This window comes from Aptenodytes patagonicus, chromosome 3, assembly GCF_965638725.1.
Source record: "Aptenodytes patagonicus chromosome 3, bAptPat1.pri.cur, whole genome shotgun sequence".
Taxonomy (NCBI): domain Eukaryota; kingdom Metazoa; phylum Chordata; class Aves; order Sphenisciformes; family Spheniscidae; genus Aptenodytes; species Aptenodytes patagonicus.
This window is the reverse complement of record NC_134951.1, coordinates 47,091,160-47,110,311: the sequence shown is the minus strand read 5'-3', so window position 1 is coordinate 47,110,311 and position 19,152 is coordinate 47,091,160. Positions and strand designations below refer to the sequence as shown.

Genomic DNA, 19,152 nt, shown 5'->3' with positions numbered 1-19,152 from the left:
AGCAATTATCAGGAGAAATAGTTGTACTTACAAATATTTATTTCTACTATTTCTTTACTGAGAAGACCTTTCACTCTTTCATGTTTTTTGTTAAAGAAATAACTAAGCTGAAGTATTTGACCAAAAAAGAGAAAGAACAATTTCACAAAGGAGCTGTAAGATAATACTTTAACTAACCATAGGTTTGTGTGCATGAATTTGAAAAATCACCAGACGGTGCTCCTACCAGTTCACGAACCTGTTTGGTAAAGTGATAATAGCTGTTACAGGATGACAGTTTTTAAACTAACTGAATACAAGGTAAAGTTAGTAAATAAAGGCGGTAATTAAATAGGACTCACATTGATAACACATTAAAGTAATACTGACAGCAACCCAACCACATGAAATAACACTGTATCTGAAAATAACATGAATTGTTACAGATTTGTAACTAGAATAATATACTGATATCACCTTTATTAAAGACTGCTGCTATGTTAGCATTTTGTGAGTAAAAGAAAATCTGTTAAATATCCTAAGAAACAGAAAAAGTTTAAAGCCTATTTCTGATTCATTATAAATGCAACTTCATAGGTGGCTTTCAAGAAAAGGAAACATTTCAACATTCTTTCTATAGGCAGGGTGTAAGGCTGTGTTAATCTTGGGCTAAGAAGATACCACAGGACGACTTACCCCAAAATTTGCTTTTGGAGAAAGAGCTGAACATAAAACATCTCTTACATTAGGGCTGTCTCACTGATTTTTTTGTTTCAGCTTTGGTAATCTAGAATAATTTTATAACTTCAAGAAGACAACTTAATTTCTATTAATACAGAAACAAAATATTATGGTTTAGAAAAAGAAAGAGACACCAGCCAGTTAGGAAAACAGGACTTGGTCAGGAGAACTTGGTATTAAGCCCTATTAAAGCTGCTGGTTTGCTGTGTGGTCTTTGGAAAGTTATTTTCTCCCAAAATAATCTCCTGTCTATGATGCAACAAAGTAAGGATAGCAATTACTTGCTTTTGTAATGTGTTTTGAGGTCCTCAAACAAAATTTTCTCTAAATGCAAAATATTTCTATTACTATAGACTAAAGACATATGATAGAACATAATTACAAAGAAGAAAGATCCAAGTCAGCGAAGCATTTCAGTATACATAGGACTCCAACTGTGTATTTGTATTTTTGTTGAATTAGGATCACAATAATCTACTGCAAATTAAACCCAGTGTTCTTGCAAAATTCTTCTTTCTTGAAACTATACCGCAGTGCCTGTCAGCCAATTCAAATGATGGTATCGCTTAGAATTTATATATGTATATGAGATCAACATAAATGATGTAGTTTGCTGGACCTAAATTTGAGGAAGAATGCAAGAGCCTCATCTAAAATGAGGAGCCCCAAAATTTCAGTTCAAACTGCTTATTCAGTCCCACGGCACTCGTAAGTACCTGTTTTCAGCACTGAAACTTTTCAAATGCCCAAAAGTTTTCTTTTGATCAAAAGCACCTTGTCTTGTAATGATGAGTTACATACACTGGCCTATTTAGGGGTTATCCCATTCCTCCAAATGAGATTATGTCTCTTGGTAACAGAATAGTTAAAAACACATACACACAAAGTCAAAAAGAGCAGGCAACAGTGCCCATGACTCTCTAACCCAGTGGTTAAGACTCTTACTTAGAAGGAACTGTGAGCTCCAAACCCTGCACCAAGAACTGTTTCTCTATATTAATTTCTAAAATATATAGTTCCTGTATAGATTATACTTCATTCACCTTCCTTCCAATGCACATCTGACACTTACAAAATGCCCCCGTGAGGAGGAAGTGCGAATAATCTAGTCACTGAGACTCTGGTCTGGACTTACTGTTGCCAGCTGTGAAGTAAAAGAGAGGATGACCTTAAAGCCATTTTATGAAGAAAGGATACATCAACTACAACAGGAAGAGTGTTGTATGTCTGAATTCTGAATATGGGGAGTACATGGTAAAATGCCTAAGGCCAAGAGGGAATGTATTTAAGACTTTTTTTTTTGCCAAATATTTCATTATTAGAGGATTACTGAGAGCCTACATGCATAGAACAAAACCAAATTCTGCTGCTATTCCTTTTGTTAGTTTTTATTTATTTCTATACCAACATTTCTTTCTTTGTGATGATTAGGGACCATAGTGATGCATTAATTCAGTTGCAATTATGATATTATTTATATTTAACTTGAGTTTTACTGCAATCTTTTCTTCTGTTGAACAATCAATTTTCCCTTAAAAGCAAAATATTTCCAGCAGTAATTACGATAAGGCACTGTTTGCCTAAGTAGACAGGAAGATAAAGTTGGTATTTTAAGTCCACAGGCATATTTCAAATTAAAAAATAAAAATAAAAAATGCAAGGATGACAGAGTTTCATTTCAGATTGCAATGTCACGCTAAAAATTAAATTTCTTCATTTTGATAATTTTCAAAAACTGCAGGCATCAAATATTGCCATCATGCAATATTAAATATTTCCACCAGATGTCTCCAACATATTGTTTTACATAGAAAGTTACATTTGAGTTACTATACTTCCAACTGAATGCAAGTTTAGCAAAACGTTAAAGAAATATAAAGAAGAAAGCTGAAACTAAATATTTATCTGTTTAGGCATGGATACCTTAGGACTGTCCCTAAATTCTTGTCACTTCCACCATGTTACCTAAAGAAACAGCAATTTTTTGGACTAACATTTTGGCCAAACATGGGGTGGGTGGGTGGGTGTGTGTGTGTGTGAAGAAAAAGAAAAAAAAGAGTTCATGGCTTTCACTTTTAAGAGGCACATCAGATCATGGCTTAATATGTATATTTTCAGAGCAATATAAGGTTGTAATTGGCATGAATGAGTTTTGGGTTACTAAGAAATATTTTGTTTGTTTTTTTAAATCAGAAAGAGTTCACAGACCCAAACTAAAGACGACTCTGTTTTCAGAACTCTCTCTGATGTAAGCATGCAGTAATCCAGTTATTTATTAATAGCTTTTGTGGATTACTCCCACTCACTACCTTGAAACGTTCACCCAGATTCTGTCAGCCTGAATCAGTACATAAGCAATGCTCAATACATGTAAATGCAGTGCCAGGATTTCAAGGACAAAAGGGAAAATTCAACACTGCTAATTCTCAGACCCGCATATCACTGAGTTACGCTTCAAAGGCATCTTTATAAGAGAACTCCTAGAGAATCCTTCTCATTCCTCTGTGCTTCGAAGTAGCGCTTGGTGTAGCTGACAGACACGACAGAGTGCAAATTTTGCCCTATAATCAGTTATTTATATGAGCAACTGTACATACATGCACATCCATATTTAACTCAGGAAGCCCGCTCATTTACTCAAAGGAGATTATACCTGAAAATGAAAGACTCAAAAGTCTCTAAAGGATCAAGGATAGAAGGCACATATTATTTACTAGGGAGCTGAGGACACTATCCTGGAAGCAAGGTGGGGTGGATCGTGGGTTTACAAAAAACACAAATCCATCCTTTCAGGGTTCTGAACATATTTTACACAGGTTTATTAGACTTTGAATTTCGCTGAAAGCCAGGGGAGTATACCTCTATTCAGAGCGGACAGGATGGGTCAGATAGAAGTCAATTACAACCCATCTTCTCAAAATTGGCTTTGGAAAGTATCTTTTGGATACTTCTATTTAGCAACAAGAGTTCTATTTTCAGAATAATCAACTATAGTCTCAAATGACTTTAGGACGATACAGGTGCTCCACCGCACAGGAAACATTCGATTTTGTATATCAAAACTTTCAACTGAAAGAACAAAAAGTATACCGATGACAAGCCATGTACCGAGATCTTCAGCAAATTCAGCAATATAGCATGGCATCTCTGCTCTTATTTATATGAAAGAAAACTTTGAATAAGTTATGTTTTCCATAATAGCAGAAACACAGAAGTTTCAAGTGCTAATCTCTAAGGCCAATGCTAAAGTATAACTGTTGTGCGGGCTGGTGACAAAAAATAGCTCCTTTAAAACAGGTAAAAAAAAAAAAATCCTTCTTTATTTCTATTTAATTCCCTTTGAAAAAATTAAGGCCATATACTCAATCCAAAGTATGGGAACAGATGCCTTAAATCTGTACAACCCAACAACTCTTCCAGAATGACGTAATATGGATTTAACCTTTCCTTTTCAAAAATTAACTAATAAACAAATATACATCAATAAATTCAACTGTTCTAGCAATATTTCCAGAAATAGTTTGGTTATCCATAATTTTAGAGTCCAAAGCAAAAATAGCTGGATGTTAAGTTCTGACCCTCACTGTCCCTGAACTCTGAACTGAGATGAAATAGAATCATAGAATCATTGAGGTTTGAAAAGACCTCTAAGATCACAGAGTCCAACCGTCAACCCAACACCACCATGTCCACTAAACCATGTCCCTAAGCGCTTCATCTACACGTCTTTTAAATACCTCCAGGGATGGGGACTCAACCACTTCCCTGGGCAGCCTCTTCCAATGTTTAACCACTCTTTCAGTAAAGACATTTTTCCTCACATCCAATCTAAACCTCCCCTGCCACAACTTGAGGCCATTTCCTCTCATCTTATCACTAGTTACTTGGGAGAAGAGACCGACACCCACCTCGCTACAACCTCCTTTCAGGTAGTTGTAGAGAGCGATGAGGTCTCCCCTCAGCCTCCTCTTCTCCAGGCTAAACAGTCCCAGTTCCCTCAGCCGCTCCTCATAAGACTTGTTCTCCAGACCCCTCACCAGCCTCGTTGCCCTTCTCTGGACACGCTCCAGCACCTCAACGTCCTTCTTGTAGTGAGGGGCCCAAAACTGAACACAATATTCGAGGTGCGGCCTTACCAGGGCTGAGTACGGGGGCACGATCACTTCCCTACTCCTGCTGGCCACACTAGTTCTGATACAGGCCAGGATGCCCATTGGCCTTCTTGGCCACCTGGGCACACTGCCGGCTCATGTTCAGCCGGCTGTCAACCAGAACCCCCAGGTCCTTTTCCGACAGGCAGCTTTCCAGCCACTCTTCCCCAAGCCTGTAGCGCTGCATGGGGTTGTTGTGGCCCAAGTGCAGGACCCGGCACTTGGCCTTGTTGAACCTCATACAGTTGGCCTCGGCCCATCGATCCAGCCTGTCCAGGTCCCTCTGCAGAGCCTTCCTACCCTCGAGCAGGTCAACGCTCCCGCCCAACTTGGTGTCGTATGCAAACTTACTGAGGGTGCACTCAATCCCCTCATCCAGATCATTGATAAAGATATTGAACAAGACCAGCCCCAAAACTGAGCCCTGGGGAACACCGCTCGTGACCGGCTGCCAACTGGATGTAACTCCATTCACCACAACTCTCTGGGCCCGGCCGTCCAGCCAGTTCTTTACCCAGCGCAGAGTACACCTGTCTAAGCCGTGAGCCGCCAGCTTCTCGAGGAGAATGCTGTGGGAGACGGTGTCAAAGGCCTTACTGAAGTCCAGGTAGACCACAGCCACAGCCTTTCCCTCGTCCACTAGGCGGGTCACCTGGTCATAGAAGGAGATCAGGTTGGTCAAGCAGGACCTGCCTCTCATGAACCCATGCTGGCTGGGCCTGATCCCCTGGTTGTCCCGCTCATGCCTTGTGAGCGCCCTCAAGATGAACCGCTCCATAATCTTCCCTGAAATCATACAGCAACACTGTTCAAGCATGCGATGTACAGATATGGCAGGTTTTGTTTGTTTGTTTGTTTTTCGGGGGAGAAGGGGCGGGGCGGGAAGAGGAGTATCACTCTGCATTTTCTGAAGTAAAATAATGTGATACATAACCTGCTATCATAAAAAGTGCTACAATATAGGTGTAGAGTACCTATAAGCATTTACAAAGATGCTTGGACTGCATCTGTCCAGAGAGTAAAAGACTACTTTTCCCCTCAATTATATAATTTGTCAAACACAGCAGAGTTTATAAATATTTATCATTAGGAAAACACCTAGGATATTTTTCCTTTCTTTACATTTATTTGGCATGCAGAATCAACTCACATTAAGTTCTTATGAATAGCCAGGCCACCATAAAAGGGGCATACGAGTCCTACATGGTTCACTACCTGGTAGCAATGCACATAAACAGTGTTTTTATTAGACAATCCCTCCATAGAGAAAAAAACCCAACAGTATATCCAAAGTAAAATCTGTTAAATCAAAAGACCTTGTACAGGGCAGTGCACAAGAAAAATAATTTCTAGTACCTTTGTAAAGGTCATCTTCAGTTTTTATGGCAGTTTGCTTTCATTTGTGTCTCTTAATTTGAAGAACTGTACAGTACCTGTCCAGTATATGCAAAGTCCAGGGCTTGTTTTAAACCAAGGCTTGTGACACCATGCAAATTCACCTCATCAGCTTCGCTTTCAACCATGCAGAGACTGAACATTGCCTACAGAAAGAAAAGAAATGTTATTAACCATTAAAAACAACCCCCAGTGAAGGTCCAGGAAGAATAGGATTGATTTTTCCACCTTCCTAACCTTTGTTTTTCCTTGGATAAGAATTCTAAATACCAACAGACTTACGAGTTAGAGTGAAATCTATACCAAGTTTTCAATACTAACCCCATGGCGATCAATCTTGCAACTGATTCCTTTTATCAATAAAGAAATACAAAAACTTATTCTGGAAAACCTGAAACAAATCCTTTTTGTCCATGTATATATACTTCCTAATTAAGTAATTCAGGTGCAATCAACGGAAACAGTCAGACAATAAGGTATCATTCAATAAAAAAAGATAAAGAACTGGACTCTGGGAAAAAAAAAATCTACACAAGCACCACTAGAAATAATACTTATGTATAGTATCATTATATATAGGAAGGAACAATAAGCCATACACAGCTACTTGTAAGAGAAGAAGGGGCAGTTAACACACCATCTTTTATAAACAATCCTTTCCAAATAAGCACCTCAAACTGGAATGTGAACAGTATTGTAAGTCATTGAATGAGGAGCAAGGATGGAGATGTAGTCACCTAAACTTACAACCTCCCCTTACTTGTTATTGTCCTAGTTTCTCAGATCATAAAACCTAAACTGAAGATTGGCAAGGCGGTATGGAACTTCCCTGAAAATAACACTGAGGAGAGCAACTGTCCCTTTCATCCAGTCTTACTTTCCAGACCATCAGTCTTCAGTGCCTTCCTGGACTGAAGCAACCCTACTCAGACTTTGGATCCTTGTAGGAATCTTTTTCTTCCCACCCCCGTTAAACTTAGACTCCTGTCTTTGCCCCTCACTTTTCCCTCCCAGACTGCACTCCCGCTGCAGTATCCCTGCTTACCACTCCTTCCCTCCTCTTATCAGTCCCATTCTCCAGTCCAATACTTTTCCAGAAAAGCAACCTTTATCTTTGTCACTCTCCCACACGTTTTTTAACAAAATATACCACTCACAGTCTTTAGACAGTAAACTGCGAACAAATAAACTGAACAGTTCTACCATCTGTCATTGCTAAAGAGAGTCTAAACTTATCCCCAGTAGGTTTTGTGCCAAACTGTAAATGCCTCTATGGAGGGGCTACCAAACTTCACCTTGGAGAACTTCAGTGAAGGAGCACTTCTTACAAATATACCCTTTCCTACTTCTGTCTCTACTTTGGCCGATACCTGCAGAAGCTGAGGCAGTCAATAAGAACACTGGTTTTCATATGTGCAACCTGCCCACCAAGTACTGCTGAGTTTAAAGGAAAAAATAAGCCCTACCCCCTTTGGCTTCTTTGAAAAACTGAGTGTTTCCTGCAAATAGGTAATTTCTTCTGAAAGTGTTAGCATTTTCATCATTAAAACGCCACAATTTGACATAAATCTGTTGCCTGGAAATCATCCAGTATAAGCAAGAGTGACATTTATCACATGGCCACTCCTTGTATTTTTGCAATTTCTATTTCAATAAAGTGGTATCAGGGCTTCTTCCAAACTGACAACAGAAAAGAAGCGTCAAAAAGTTTAAAAAGGTTTAATCAAACAAATGTAGTAAGACCAGCCATGAAATACACCTAGATAGAAAAAAAAATTTCTAACAAGTTCATACACTTTTCTAATTCCATTAAAAATGTAATCAGAGTTGGACATTTCATTGTCATTTAGATGTATCAAATGAGCTCTAATAGCTATTGTGAAGCTTCAGGGCTTGCCAGGAGCTGCAAGGTACCCATCAGCCACCTGCTCCTTGCAAAAGCAGACCTGCAGTTTCTTCTGGAAGAGACAAGCTTCTCTTCTCAGAAATTCACTACTAAATAAACTTTTTGGATAATGTTTTCCCTTCCCCACATCAATTCCTGAATAAAGAGAGTAAAGTCTCAAAGCAACACCTATCTACATAGCTCTTACAGGGGTAGATTCGCACACGTTCTGTATGCTCAGTTCTGTCAGAGTGCTTGCAGAAAGGCTGGAAATGCTCAGTGATACAAGATCACGCAGGCTCTGCATTCTCTGACTGTGCTACAGCAACCATCTGTGCACTACCTACCTGTACGTAGGAACCATCAAAAAAACCAGTGTGGCTACTAATAAAATTTCTCTTCTGGTCAAGGGCTGGATGTCCCACACAATGGGTTAAGCTTACAGATACAAACACACACTTAACTGAATCTCATCTGTAGACCATGAATCATTTCTATGAAGAACTGGGAGACTTTTTCTTTGTAGACTTACTAAATTTACTTTTAGGAGACTATTGTATTGTATCACACAGATTCCAACATGGTCCTTACACAGGGCTTATTACTACACCTACCTTAGTAAACTCAGCAGGATCAGGCTGCTAACTCAGTCCCTGTCCGTAATCATCCACAGCATTTAATGAACACAGCCTCCAGCACAGCTTTGACACCCTGCCAACTAGCACTCTCCCAGGCAATGCCCAGACTATGGTTCAGGGGATAACTCAAGCCATGGCTGTTCCAGACAGACAGCATGGATAAAGCCAACCTGTTTGCAGAGGGGAGAAGGTTTAGCCATATGGACACAAGCCATGCGGTGCCAGTTGCTTTTAGGGCTGGAAACAAGCTCTTATGCATCTTATTTACCAGTACAGGCATAGTCTAATAGTGCAACGGGCTATCAGAACTGTAGCTGCCAGTAAGTCACGGGACTATGGCTTTGCGTGCCATCTGCTATATGGAGTTCATTTTTAGTTTCACTATCCTCTGAGTATTCTGTGGAAGTTTTTGATACTGAGTATGAACTACATTTGTTTTTCAGGGGGCAAGGCCAAAGAATGTAATCGAAAGATAAGGTCTGCAATGGTCCTCAGACAGTTCACATTCAGCTGAACTGGATTAGCCTCCAGTGAAGTAGTCTCCCACACAGATAAACCTAGTACTGCTCAGTGATCCACACTGCCTTCACCAGCAGGCAAATTTCCTTCTCAGCCTGATAGTTTAAAGGTTTAATCCAGCATGAAAAAAAATCTGTTCAATCATAGGCAGAAATAGAGCCCAAACTCAGTCTTTAATTTGCACTGCTGTACTTGAATATTATAGTTTTAACTGTAGAAACATAAGGATTATTAAATTCTGGCTTGAGACTTCACCAATACCCAGAGAATACCCAACAGTTACGCTTGGGCTGTCAAACTCTGATTTCAGATGCATCTCTGAAAACACTCTGAGGTTTTGTGAGCTTAAATATATCCATCAGTCATGCTTTTAATGCACAGCTAGTAGCCTACTTTAGTTTTCCCTGGAGTACATTAAAAACAAGGCAATAAGATAAACATCTCAGGTGGACGTACAAGTGACAGACAAGAAAAACAATTAAATATAAAATATTTGGACAAGTGCACACTCAGAGTCAAACTTACCAGAAAAGTTACCAAATTTGGCTAAGCATGAGATGTTAATTATTTTTAGTTATTAATTTCCTTCAACAATGCTAATATTTCATACTTTATTTTAAAATACTTCTGAGTATCTGAGAGGCTGAATCCACACAAAATGCCTTCAGTTTGTCTATCTTGACCTTCTTATGCTCATCCCTTACCTTCAGCTACATCAGCCCCTAGCCGACTTTTCTGATATGTTCCAAATGGGAGGTGAGCAAATGACCATTTAAATTACTGCTTTCAAGAAATACCCTGGCTCTTCTAAGAATAAAGTACATGGTTCCCGTGTATAGCAATTACCTCTAAAATATCTCAAAATTCCCTCAGCAAGAATGTGAAGAGACATTCATCATTATACATTTCTCTTTGATTCAACTCTAAATGAAACTTTCAAAATAAATCTAAGCTTTCAAAAACCAGAAAGCAAGCTGAACTTACCACAGCAATCTACAGTAACCCAGAGAGCAATATTTCAAAATCTCCTCCCTCTGTTTTCTCAAACATTGTTTTGATAACTACCAGCAGCCCGAGTTCTAAGTCCACTACAATAGAAAATGAACATGTGAACCTCCCTACCAATGCATAGCTCTGAACTACACAAACTCGTTCGACTTAGCACAGACTTAGCAGTAGATAGCAAGCACAATAATAAAGTCCTGGGATACTTTAGAATCACCTCCATTAAAAGCTGCATTCACATGATGTTCAGGGGGTTTCAGCAAGGCCAAGCTTGTTTTGCACAACACAGTGCAAATATCTCAACTCAGTCCATCTCCCACTCACTTAACCCTGTCACCTTTCATCCTTGACTAACTCACAGTTGAAAGCTTTTGCAACTGATGTACAAGAGCCTGCCTTTACCTTCAGCTGTTGTTCTTGTGTGGCTGTCCAGAAATCTGACATATTCTCTACTGTAAAGTGCGTAAGCATTTGCTGTGCTTCCTCACAATCACCACCAGATAGGGAGAGTGGAAAGTTGGCACAGAGTGAACTAGCATTCTTGTAGTTCCTTTCACTGTGCCACACTCAAAAAGATGAACACCCAGGAAGTCAAGATGAACTAACAGCGAGTTAAGCTCAATGCACATGAGCTTTCTCATCTCTAAGTCAGTATAGAGCTCTGTGTTAAAAACTCATTCCTACTTTTCCTACTACTTATCAACTATATTGTAAGCACTCTGGTCAAATGTTATGGGAAAAATTTTTCATCAGTCTTACCATAAGTTAAACCTTAAGTATGCCATCCCCCCCAGCTTCCTATTACTGAGGCTGAGCTCTGTAGGAAAAAATTAAAGTGCACCAAACAACTTGTTTTGTAGTCACATTAACTATTTAACTAACTTTTTTCCATGCAATTCAGAAACATGTCTGAACAAAAAACTTAACATATACTTATAGCAGAAAAAAACCTACAACAACTTTGAAAGTGAGTGAACATCCATTCTGTCTATCTAGCAAACTAATTGGTAAAATACTGATCAATGTAATCACCGAGGTTTTCCTTAGCTATTTATCTTCTTGCACTGAATTTTTAAGGTAAATAACACTATCTAGCATTTTTTTTTTTTTACTGTTTTAGAAGAGCAGAATTGTCATCTGAAATTTCTGCCTCCACAATTCCACAACGATACTGCTTGAGTTCTTTTTAAAATTATTTTAAAATAGATAGGCATCTTCATTAAGTGCAGTGTTTTATTCAAATTCACTTCCCACAGTATATGCACTTACTTCCATATTCAGCTGCTTCACGTCTTTTTCTTTACAGGAAATTGATCGTACTTCTCATCTCATGCATCAGAAAAGCTATGAAGAAAGTAAACTAACACTTCAGAGATCTCAGATCAATTTCCTACACTGCTCAGGGAACTCAGTTATGATGTGATACCTCAAGATTTTTTTATCGCATGTGTAATTTTAAGCCAGTGAGAAATCTTACTGAAATCAATGGAACAGCTCAGTCATGCATTCTTTCTGATTTGGGACCTAAGCCTATCTGTATATAGGTCACTCAAACTTGCAAGTATCCAGTCCCGAGACTATCTTATCTATTTGGACTATAAACTCTTTCAGGCCAAAATATTCTCCTTTGCAGTTTGTACTAAAAATAGCACCTCACCTTTCATGTAACAGCAATATTAAATAAATAAATCATAATCTATTTAATCCCCTTTGTTGTACTACTACTGCATTAACCTTTAGGTGTTCTTAACTTCCATGTTCTAATCCTTCATTACATAAGCAATATTATTTCTTCTTTGCTGTGTTCACCTATCACAACAAAAAAAAAACGTATTCAGAATGTATTAACAGGAGTCAAAATACTACTTTGGCAGATGACAATGTCCACATCAAATATCAACTATGTTCTAGATATGTAACATATACTTATCCAAATAACCAATTTAATATGTGAATGTTTCCTTACTGTAAAAACGTGGCTTGTTCTTATCATAACTGGCATGTTATATTTTGCTTTGTTTTCCTCCCAATTTAAGCCTGTCTATCCTAAATCAACCGTCAGCCACGGCCTCTAGAGTCTCTTGCACACTGAAAAACATATCCATCAATACCAACTGCATGCAATATGATTAAGAGGCACTTTACATGATTCTTCTGAAAAAGTTCTGTATAAATACCCAGAGAAAATGTCACATAACATCAATCACTGATAACTGAGCCTGCTGTAATTCATCTGCCCAATGAAATCTACCTAAATATTGTTTTTTAAGCATTTGCCATGCAACTAAAATGCATCCTGTAAAATGAAAAGGTCAGCTATCATTCATAGTTTAAGGGAATATATAAAGAAATGAAAAGAAAGAAAAGAAAAACTGAGCAGCAAAATACACAATTTTAAGCACAGTACTGAAGTCTCCTATTACTGTTAGCAAAGCAAATTCCACTGAACCTTTGGTGTTTCTTTTAGTACATCACAGTGTCAGACAGTGATACATGATTACACAGCCCCAAAGAGCTTACCAAATCAATGATATATGCAACGCACTTCTTGCATTGCACTGTTTACACAATTCTTGGTATCTTTAGAAATAAGTAGTGAAAATTGAAGTAAAGAGCTACCCTATTGTTTAGAGGACCTAAGGATGTGATTTTTTTCCTGTTTGTATAGTGCACATTTTTTTGGGAGTAACCCAGCAAGAACAAAGTAATCTTCCTGGTTGTAACAAGGCACCGGGTCTTTACTCCCAGTCAAAATAAACAACAATATAAGCGTTTGTTGCTAACAAGTTACATTCTTGGCTGAACCTGCATCAAACCTAATTCATGTCTTGATAGAGTTTAATAGTCAGTGTAATGTGTCTTCCCCAAATTTCTGCTTAGATGCACAAACATAATTTAAGACACAAGGAAAGAGACCAGATTGTAGCATACTACTCCTCATGAGTTGCTGCATTATCCCTAAAAAGACCTATATTCAAAAGTAGTCTAGGTTATGCTGTGGCAACAAAATAATTCTACAATTTTCATGTGCAACTCCATATCAGAATAAAAAAAAATTAACAGCAAACTACTACAGCTACAGTAACCTTGTTAGTTCCAGTATTTCAAAACAAATTAGTTGTCATAGGTGGTCCTGAACACCAAAATTATTGTTTTCATTGTGGCAGAAAGCAAGAAAACTGAATTGTAAGGACAGTGCTATGCAAAGCACTGCAGAAATCTGCAGTAATGCACAGTCTGTCTTAACAACAGTCACTCCGAAGCAGGCCTGCCTTTTGGAATATAAAGGGATCAGTGTAACTAAAACCACATTTTTTTCCAGCATCTCCAGTCAAGCACAGAAAAGTATGAGTCACATTTGCAAATTTTGGCTTAAATTGGTTTAACGCTTCCCAGTGAATGCATAAGCCTATTGTTCGTGTCCTTTGATGATTTTAGCAAGTGATATCAAAAGCAAGCCCAAAATAAAACTGGAATAAAAGTCAGTTAGCTCTTGAACTAGCACTTTAACTACCACAATACATTTCATTCAGGGAGGCAAAGCTTCTTGTGATTTCTTTTTGCAGGAAAACCATGATCAAAACTTTGATACCTTTAAGGGGCTTATTTTTAAAAGCATACTTCATAACAGTACCATCAAGACAAGTTTCCCACCTCAGTGCATACCAGCCATAACTAAATAGCTGTACAGCAAGGCTTAATCTAACAGAACTGGAGTAACATAATCTTAGTTATTATTATAATTAGCTTCTTAAGAAGCCATTTATAATGTGATGTAAGTGTCATTAGCTACTGACATCCAAATGTTCCAACCAATAGTAAACTATGACAATTATCTTCTATTCTGCAGCGTAACTGCAAAAGCATACTTGTTATATGGGAAGCCTAATGTTGAAATTTGAAATGGTTCATTTTATGAAGGTTTGTACTAGATACCTTTCATATCTGGCCCATTTTATGAGGGTTTGAACCAGATACCCTTCATCTCTTTTAAAACAATCCTATTTTCCATTATGATTATAAATCCTCCTTTCCATTAAGATTATAGCATAATTTTGCTAAGGTACCACCCTTAGTTCCCTATGTTATTTACTAAATAAAATATTTATTACATTATTTTATACAAAGGCCAAAGAATAAAACCAGCTCACTGACCATTTTTCTTTGGTTTTCCACATCCTTTTACTGATAAAACCTACAAAAGTAATGAGACACTAACAATTTGCTAAATAAAAGAAGAATGACTTAACTAACCCAGCTTGTGTTAATATTGCAGTCATTTGTCACAGTAGCTTTCATCATCAGCTGAGCTCTGCCCTCCATCAGCTGTCTCCTCTGGAACAAACGCCTCTACAAAATCATCTCTTCATTTTATTTTTAGTAGTCTACATTTGACTGTGCTCATTTATCCTTTGGCTCTTCCTTCATCTCCAACAAACCAACCCCCACCAAACTAACAGACCACAATGATGTCAATTTAATTACCCCCATAAATTCTATAGCATTGACACCTACCCCTTCTGGGTTGAAATCTAACTTTGGCAAGGTAGATCCTTAAGTGCCAGGTATGACAGCTTCTGAAAATGCAGATGGACATTTCATAACGTGTCCTAATATTCAGTAATTTTGATTTCAAATGGGCTTTATGTACATTTGTTGCCTACTTGTATAGCTGGTACCCTACAACCTTGGAAGGCCAGGCTCTTATTTCATCAGCAGCTGAGAATGATAGACCTTCTGTCTAAGCAGAAGGTAATTGGTAATTTGATTTTTGCACACATATACACACACAAATGTAAAATTGTTTTTATACATATAAAAGTAATAGCTGCAGCCTACTGGCAAAGAGGATGTTATGCTGGGCTCTAACCATTACTTCTCCACAAAGTGGATTCACAAAAAGCTTTTGACAAAAGCCTTCAAAGGCCTTGAAGGCAAACTAGGCAAGAGAGAAAAGAGGAGACACCTTTGCCTGGGTAAGTAAGTGACTGAAGACATAAAACAGTGAACAAGAAAAGAGCAGGCCAGTTTTCACATGGAGTGATGATTCCAGTGGAGTTTTTGGGCTGTTTAACATATCCAGAGAAGATCTGGACAAGGGTGAGAACAGTGTGGCTAGAAAGTCCATTGAGACAAAGCTATTCAAGGTAATAAGGACACGGACAAAATGTGATAAACTGTAAAAGGACTGTATGAGATTAGCGTTTGGTTTATAAAATGGCAGCTATAAAATTAGCATATAAGAGTTTAATGAAAAAGTCATCCCAGTGCGCAACAATAGTAAAAAAAAAAAGTAAACAAAGCTTAAAAATCATTAGGCAAGAGAGAACAAAACAGAAATCAACCCTATGCCCATGCAACAACCTATGCTTCGCCTACTGCTGCACACAATTCTCTTACCCTCATCTCACAAAACATATACTAGAGCTGTAAAAGCTTCAAAGAAGGGCAAAAAGCATCATCAAGAATATGGAACAGCTTCCATTTGAGTAGATCTGAGTAACTCACCAGTCTCCAACCTGGAAAAGAGATGATTGAGTGCCATGAGAAGAACACCTAGGAACTGATGGTTCAATGTCTTTTCCAATAGAAGAACTAGAAGGAATCAAGTGAAACTAGTGGAAATGAGATTCAGAACAAACAAAAAGTAGTTCACACAACAGGCAGTGGACTACCTTGTTAGAGAACACAGTGGATGAGAAATCTTACACAAGTTCAATGGGAAAGAGGATAAAAGCAATCCTAAATAGAGACCTATTTAGGATTGCTGAATAGACAGGAATCACACCTTGCTCAGGAAATGCCCCTGAGCTGAAAACAGCTGGGGAATTCTCAGGGACACACCACATACACTTAGCCTGGTTTTACTCTTTTTCTCCAGGTATCATGAACAGCTACTGCTAAAGCAACGAGCCAACGATCCAACACAGTATGGCCATTCTTATGTTCTCACCCAATACTGTTAAGGGCATCTCCCTCTTTTGAGGCACCACCTATTAATAGTAGATAGAGAGGCAGTTTAATTAATTTGGCACTTGCACATTAGGTCATCCAGTAAGAGTGGATTGGGACTTAGAGAGGTTTTAGATGTCTAAGTTTGAAAACAGGTTGACTTAGGCAGATTAACCCCTGCTGAAGATAAGCAGCATTTTACAAGGATGTTCAGGACAGGCAAATGTAGAGGTTCCACTGCTTAAATCTAACCTTTCACTAGATGAAGGCCTACAGTGACATGAATGCAACTAGCCAATATCACATTTCCGTCTACTAAAATGAAGTTGTTAACAGGGTGTAAAAAATGGCACTGTTGACAATGAAGCAATTGAAGAATTTGTTTAAAGAAACATATTTCCTCTAAAACTTCCAACGAGCCTAATGTGCAACACAAAAGGCAAAAGTATGTGCATTGTGATGGGCTTCTTATACAAATGAAGGGGAATGCAAGAAACGCTGAGGGAGCGTTTCCAAAAGAAAAACAGCTATTTCAATAGTGTTAAAACATCCTAACACCTGCTATATGTAAAAGTGCAACATATGGATCGTGTTTTTAGCTCTTCAGCAGTCTTGCCTCTTTCTTTGGCTATTTCTCATGTTATTAAAATGGTATGTGGGTCCTACTCACTGAAGCTAAAAGTGACACGCTGCCCAAATAATTCACTCAGGTGGTTGGAGCAGAAGGTGTTTTCAGCTTCACTACACCCACAGAATAATAGCTTTAATTTCTCCCGAGGTAGTGTAGGAAGATACTGATGGAGACTGGGAAACATAGAATAGTGTCTACTGCATCCAACAATGTTCTAAAATATAAGACTTCTTCACCAGACTATATAGAAGAAAACAGGTATAAAACTTCTCTACCACAGGCCTACCCCAAGAAATTGGCTTTCCATGGGCAGACACATGAAACTGCAGCTGAGCCCAGCCCAGCTTCAGAACATTTGCTATAGCAGCACTGCAAAATTGAACTGAGGCAGCCTGAAGCAAGCAAAGATGGCAGCAAAGAAAATTGGCAATTATAGCAACATGGCTGCAATGACTCCTTTCTGTCCTGCTTTTAAACTGAGAAAATGCATCAATTGAATAGTAACCAAACACCACATGTTGTTATAACACTGATTTAATTAGAGACAATGAGCCACAGTCTCCTATGACCTATCTCACTAACTGCAGAGTTGATTCTGCCATACTTACTCATGGTGCACTTACCATATAGGGACTTCAAAAAAGAAAAAGAATAAAAATCATCAGGAGGATAACTCAGAGTATAAGACGCCATATTGTCTACCATCCTGCAATGGCAGAATTGCAATTAATTCATTTACATACTATGAGAACTGCAACAGAAAAATATTTACTCTGACAGCATAACAACTGCTGGGAATTTGAAAATAGAATTCAGAAAAGAGAAGATTCTTGTAAATGTTTTTGATAGCACCCACATTGCTGAGATGTGGGAATTCTGTCTGCAGCAAAGGAAAATTACTTCAGAGTCTCACAGAACAAAAAACCAAATAACCCAGATACACTCCCTTACTTTGTCCACTTAAAAGTATATTAAAATATTTATTTAGAAAGCTTTAAAACATTTGCAAACCATTTTTGTGTATACTTCAGAAGTAAAAAAGTTTGTTCAGATAAATATTAGAAAGGCTTTTATACAACAAGCCACCTCACAACTGCCCATGCTACATTACTTTCAACAATTTGATTAAACTTAGTAATATTATTGACAATGCCTATATCAAACAATATTTTAAGAAGTGGAGTAATGTGCTGTTTTCTTGACATTCAACTGTAACTGGATTACTGAATAATTAGTAACAAAACTAATTTATATTTAAACCCTTATATTATGCTATATTATTTTTCAAAAAAAACTTAATTTTTCCAGGCCTCCTCTTATTTTAGGCAAGTTTTTTTTTCCCCCAATGAGAAGCAAGCAGCACCGAGTTCTCATTTCTCAACAGGCGGTGTATAAGTAACATGTTCATAGCACCAGACACTACTATGAATCTTCAAATATCTTCTGCATTGTTGGCGTCACCCAGAACCATGTGTATTGGGCCACATTTGGCTGATTTCACATGCAGAAGAATTAAAATATAGTGCTAAACAGTTAGACAGCATGCTGAAATAGTCCTTAGATTTCTTACAGCATCACTGTATGGTAGCGAACACTACAAGGTCAATAATTGCAAGCCTGGAACCACTACTAAGACTATATTCCTTCCCAAGTTTGCCGTTAGTATTCTTACACAGGAATAATGCATAAGAAACCCGCCAAGAGATTAAAAAGAGGGTTAAGAAGGGAGAAAATAGTTTTATCTCAGTATTAAGCATATTTAAAAGAGACATCTTTATCAAAGTTCTTAGATAAGAAAACTGCTGGTGTGACAGTAAATGAGAACACTATATCCTGTTTTGAAGTCTTGCAGAGCGATTGGGAACTGCTTCTGAGTTAGGGCATTGCTAATGGAGAATGGCACAGGACAATATGAATTAGTATGGCAACGACAAGAAATTAATTGGTCAAAAGTCTTGAGGCTTCTCAGACTGTGGGGAAGAACGTTAAAAACAAGAAGATGGCAAGGATGTGTAAGTAAATGAGAGATGCCACATAGCTGTGATATTACTAGTTGTGCATAAATCATATTGGCAACAGAAAGACTGCTTGGTATTTCATGGAAAATGTTTCAGTTTTCATATAAGTTATCATCAGTGAGAACAAAGATAAGAAGGCACGGATGCAAAGAACGGTAACAGGATGCATGGTTTGCCACCTCTGGGATGTTCATTTGACATCTCTACAATTGTACATCTGCATCCTGTAGTTTATCTC

The 19,152-nt window shown here is 38.1% G+C and overlaps 1 protein-coding gene across 4 annotated transcripts in view; it reads right to left on the bottom strand.

The window, feature by feature from the left end:
- Positions 1–19,152, bottom strand: part of KLHL32 (kelch like family member 32) — a 127,572-nt gene that overhangs the window by 67,908 nt on the left and 40,512 nt on the right. For all 4 annotated transcript variants that reach the window (XM_076333267.1, XM_076333269.1, XM_076333272.1 and 1 more), the window contains one exon: positions 6,305–6,412. In XM_076333267.1, the coding sequence (XP_076189382.1) occupies positions 6,305–6,412 (108 nt within the window). The remainder of the gene's footprint in view (positions 1–6,304; positions 6,413–19,152) is intronic.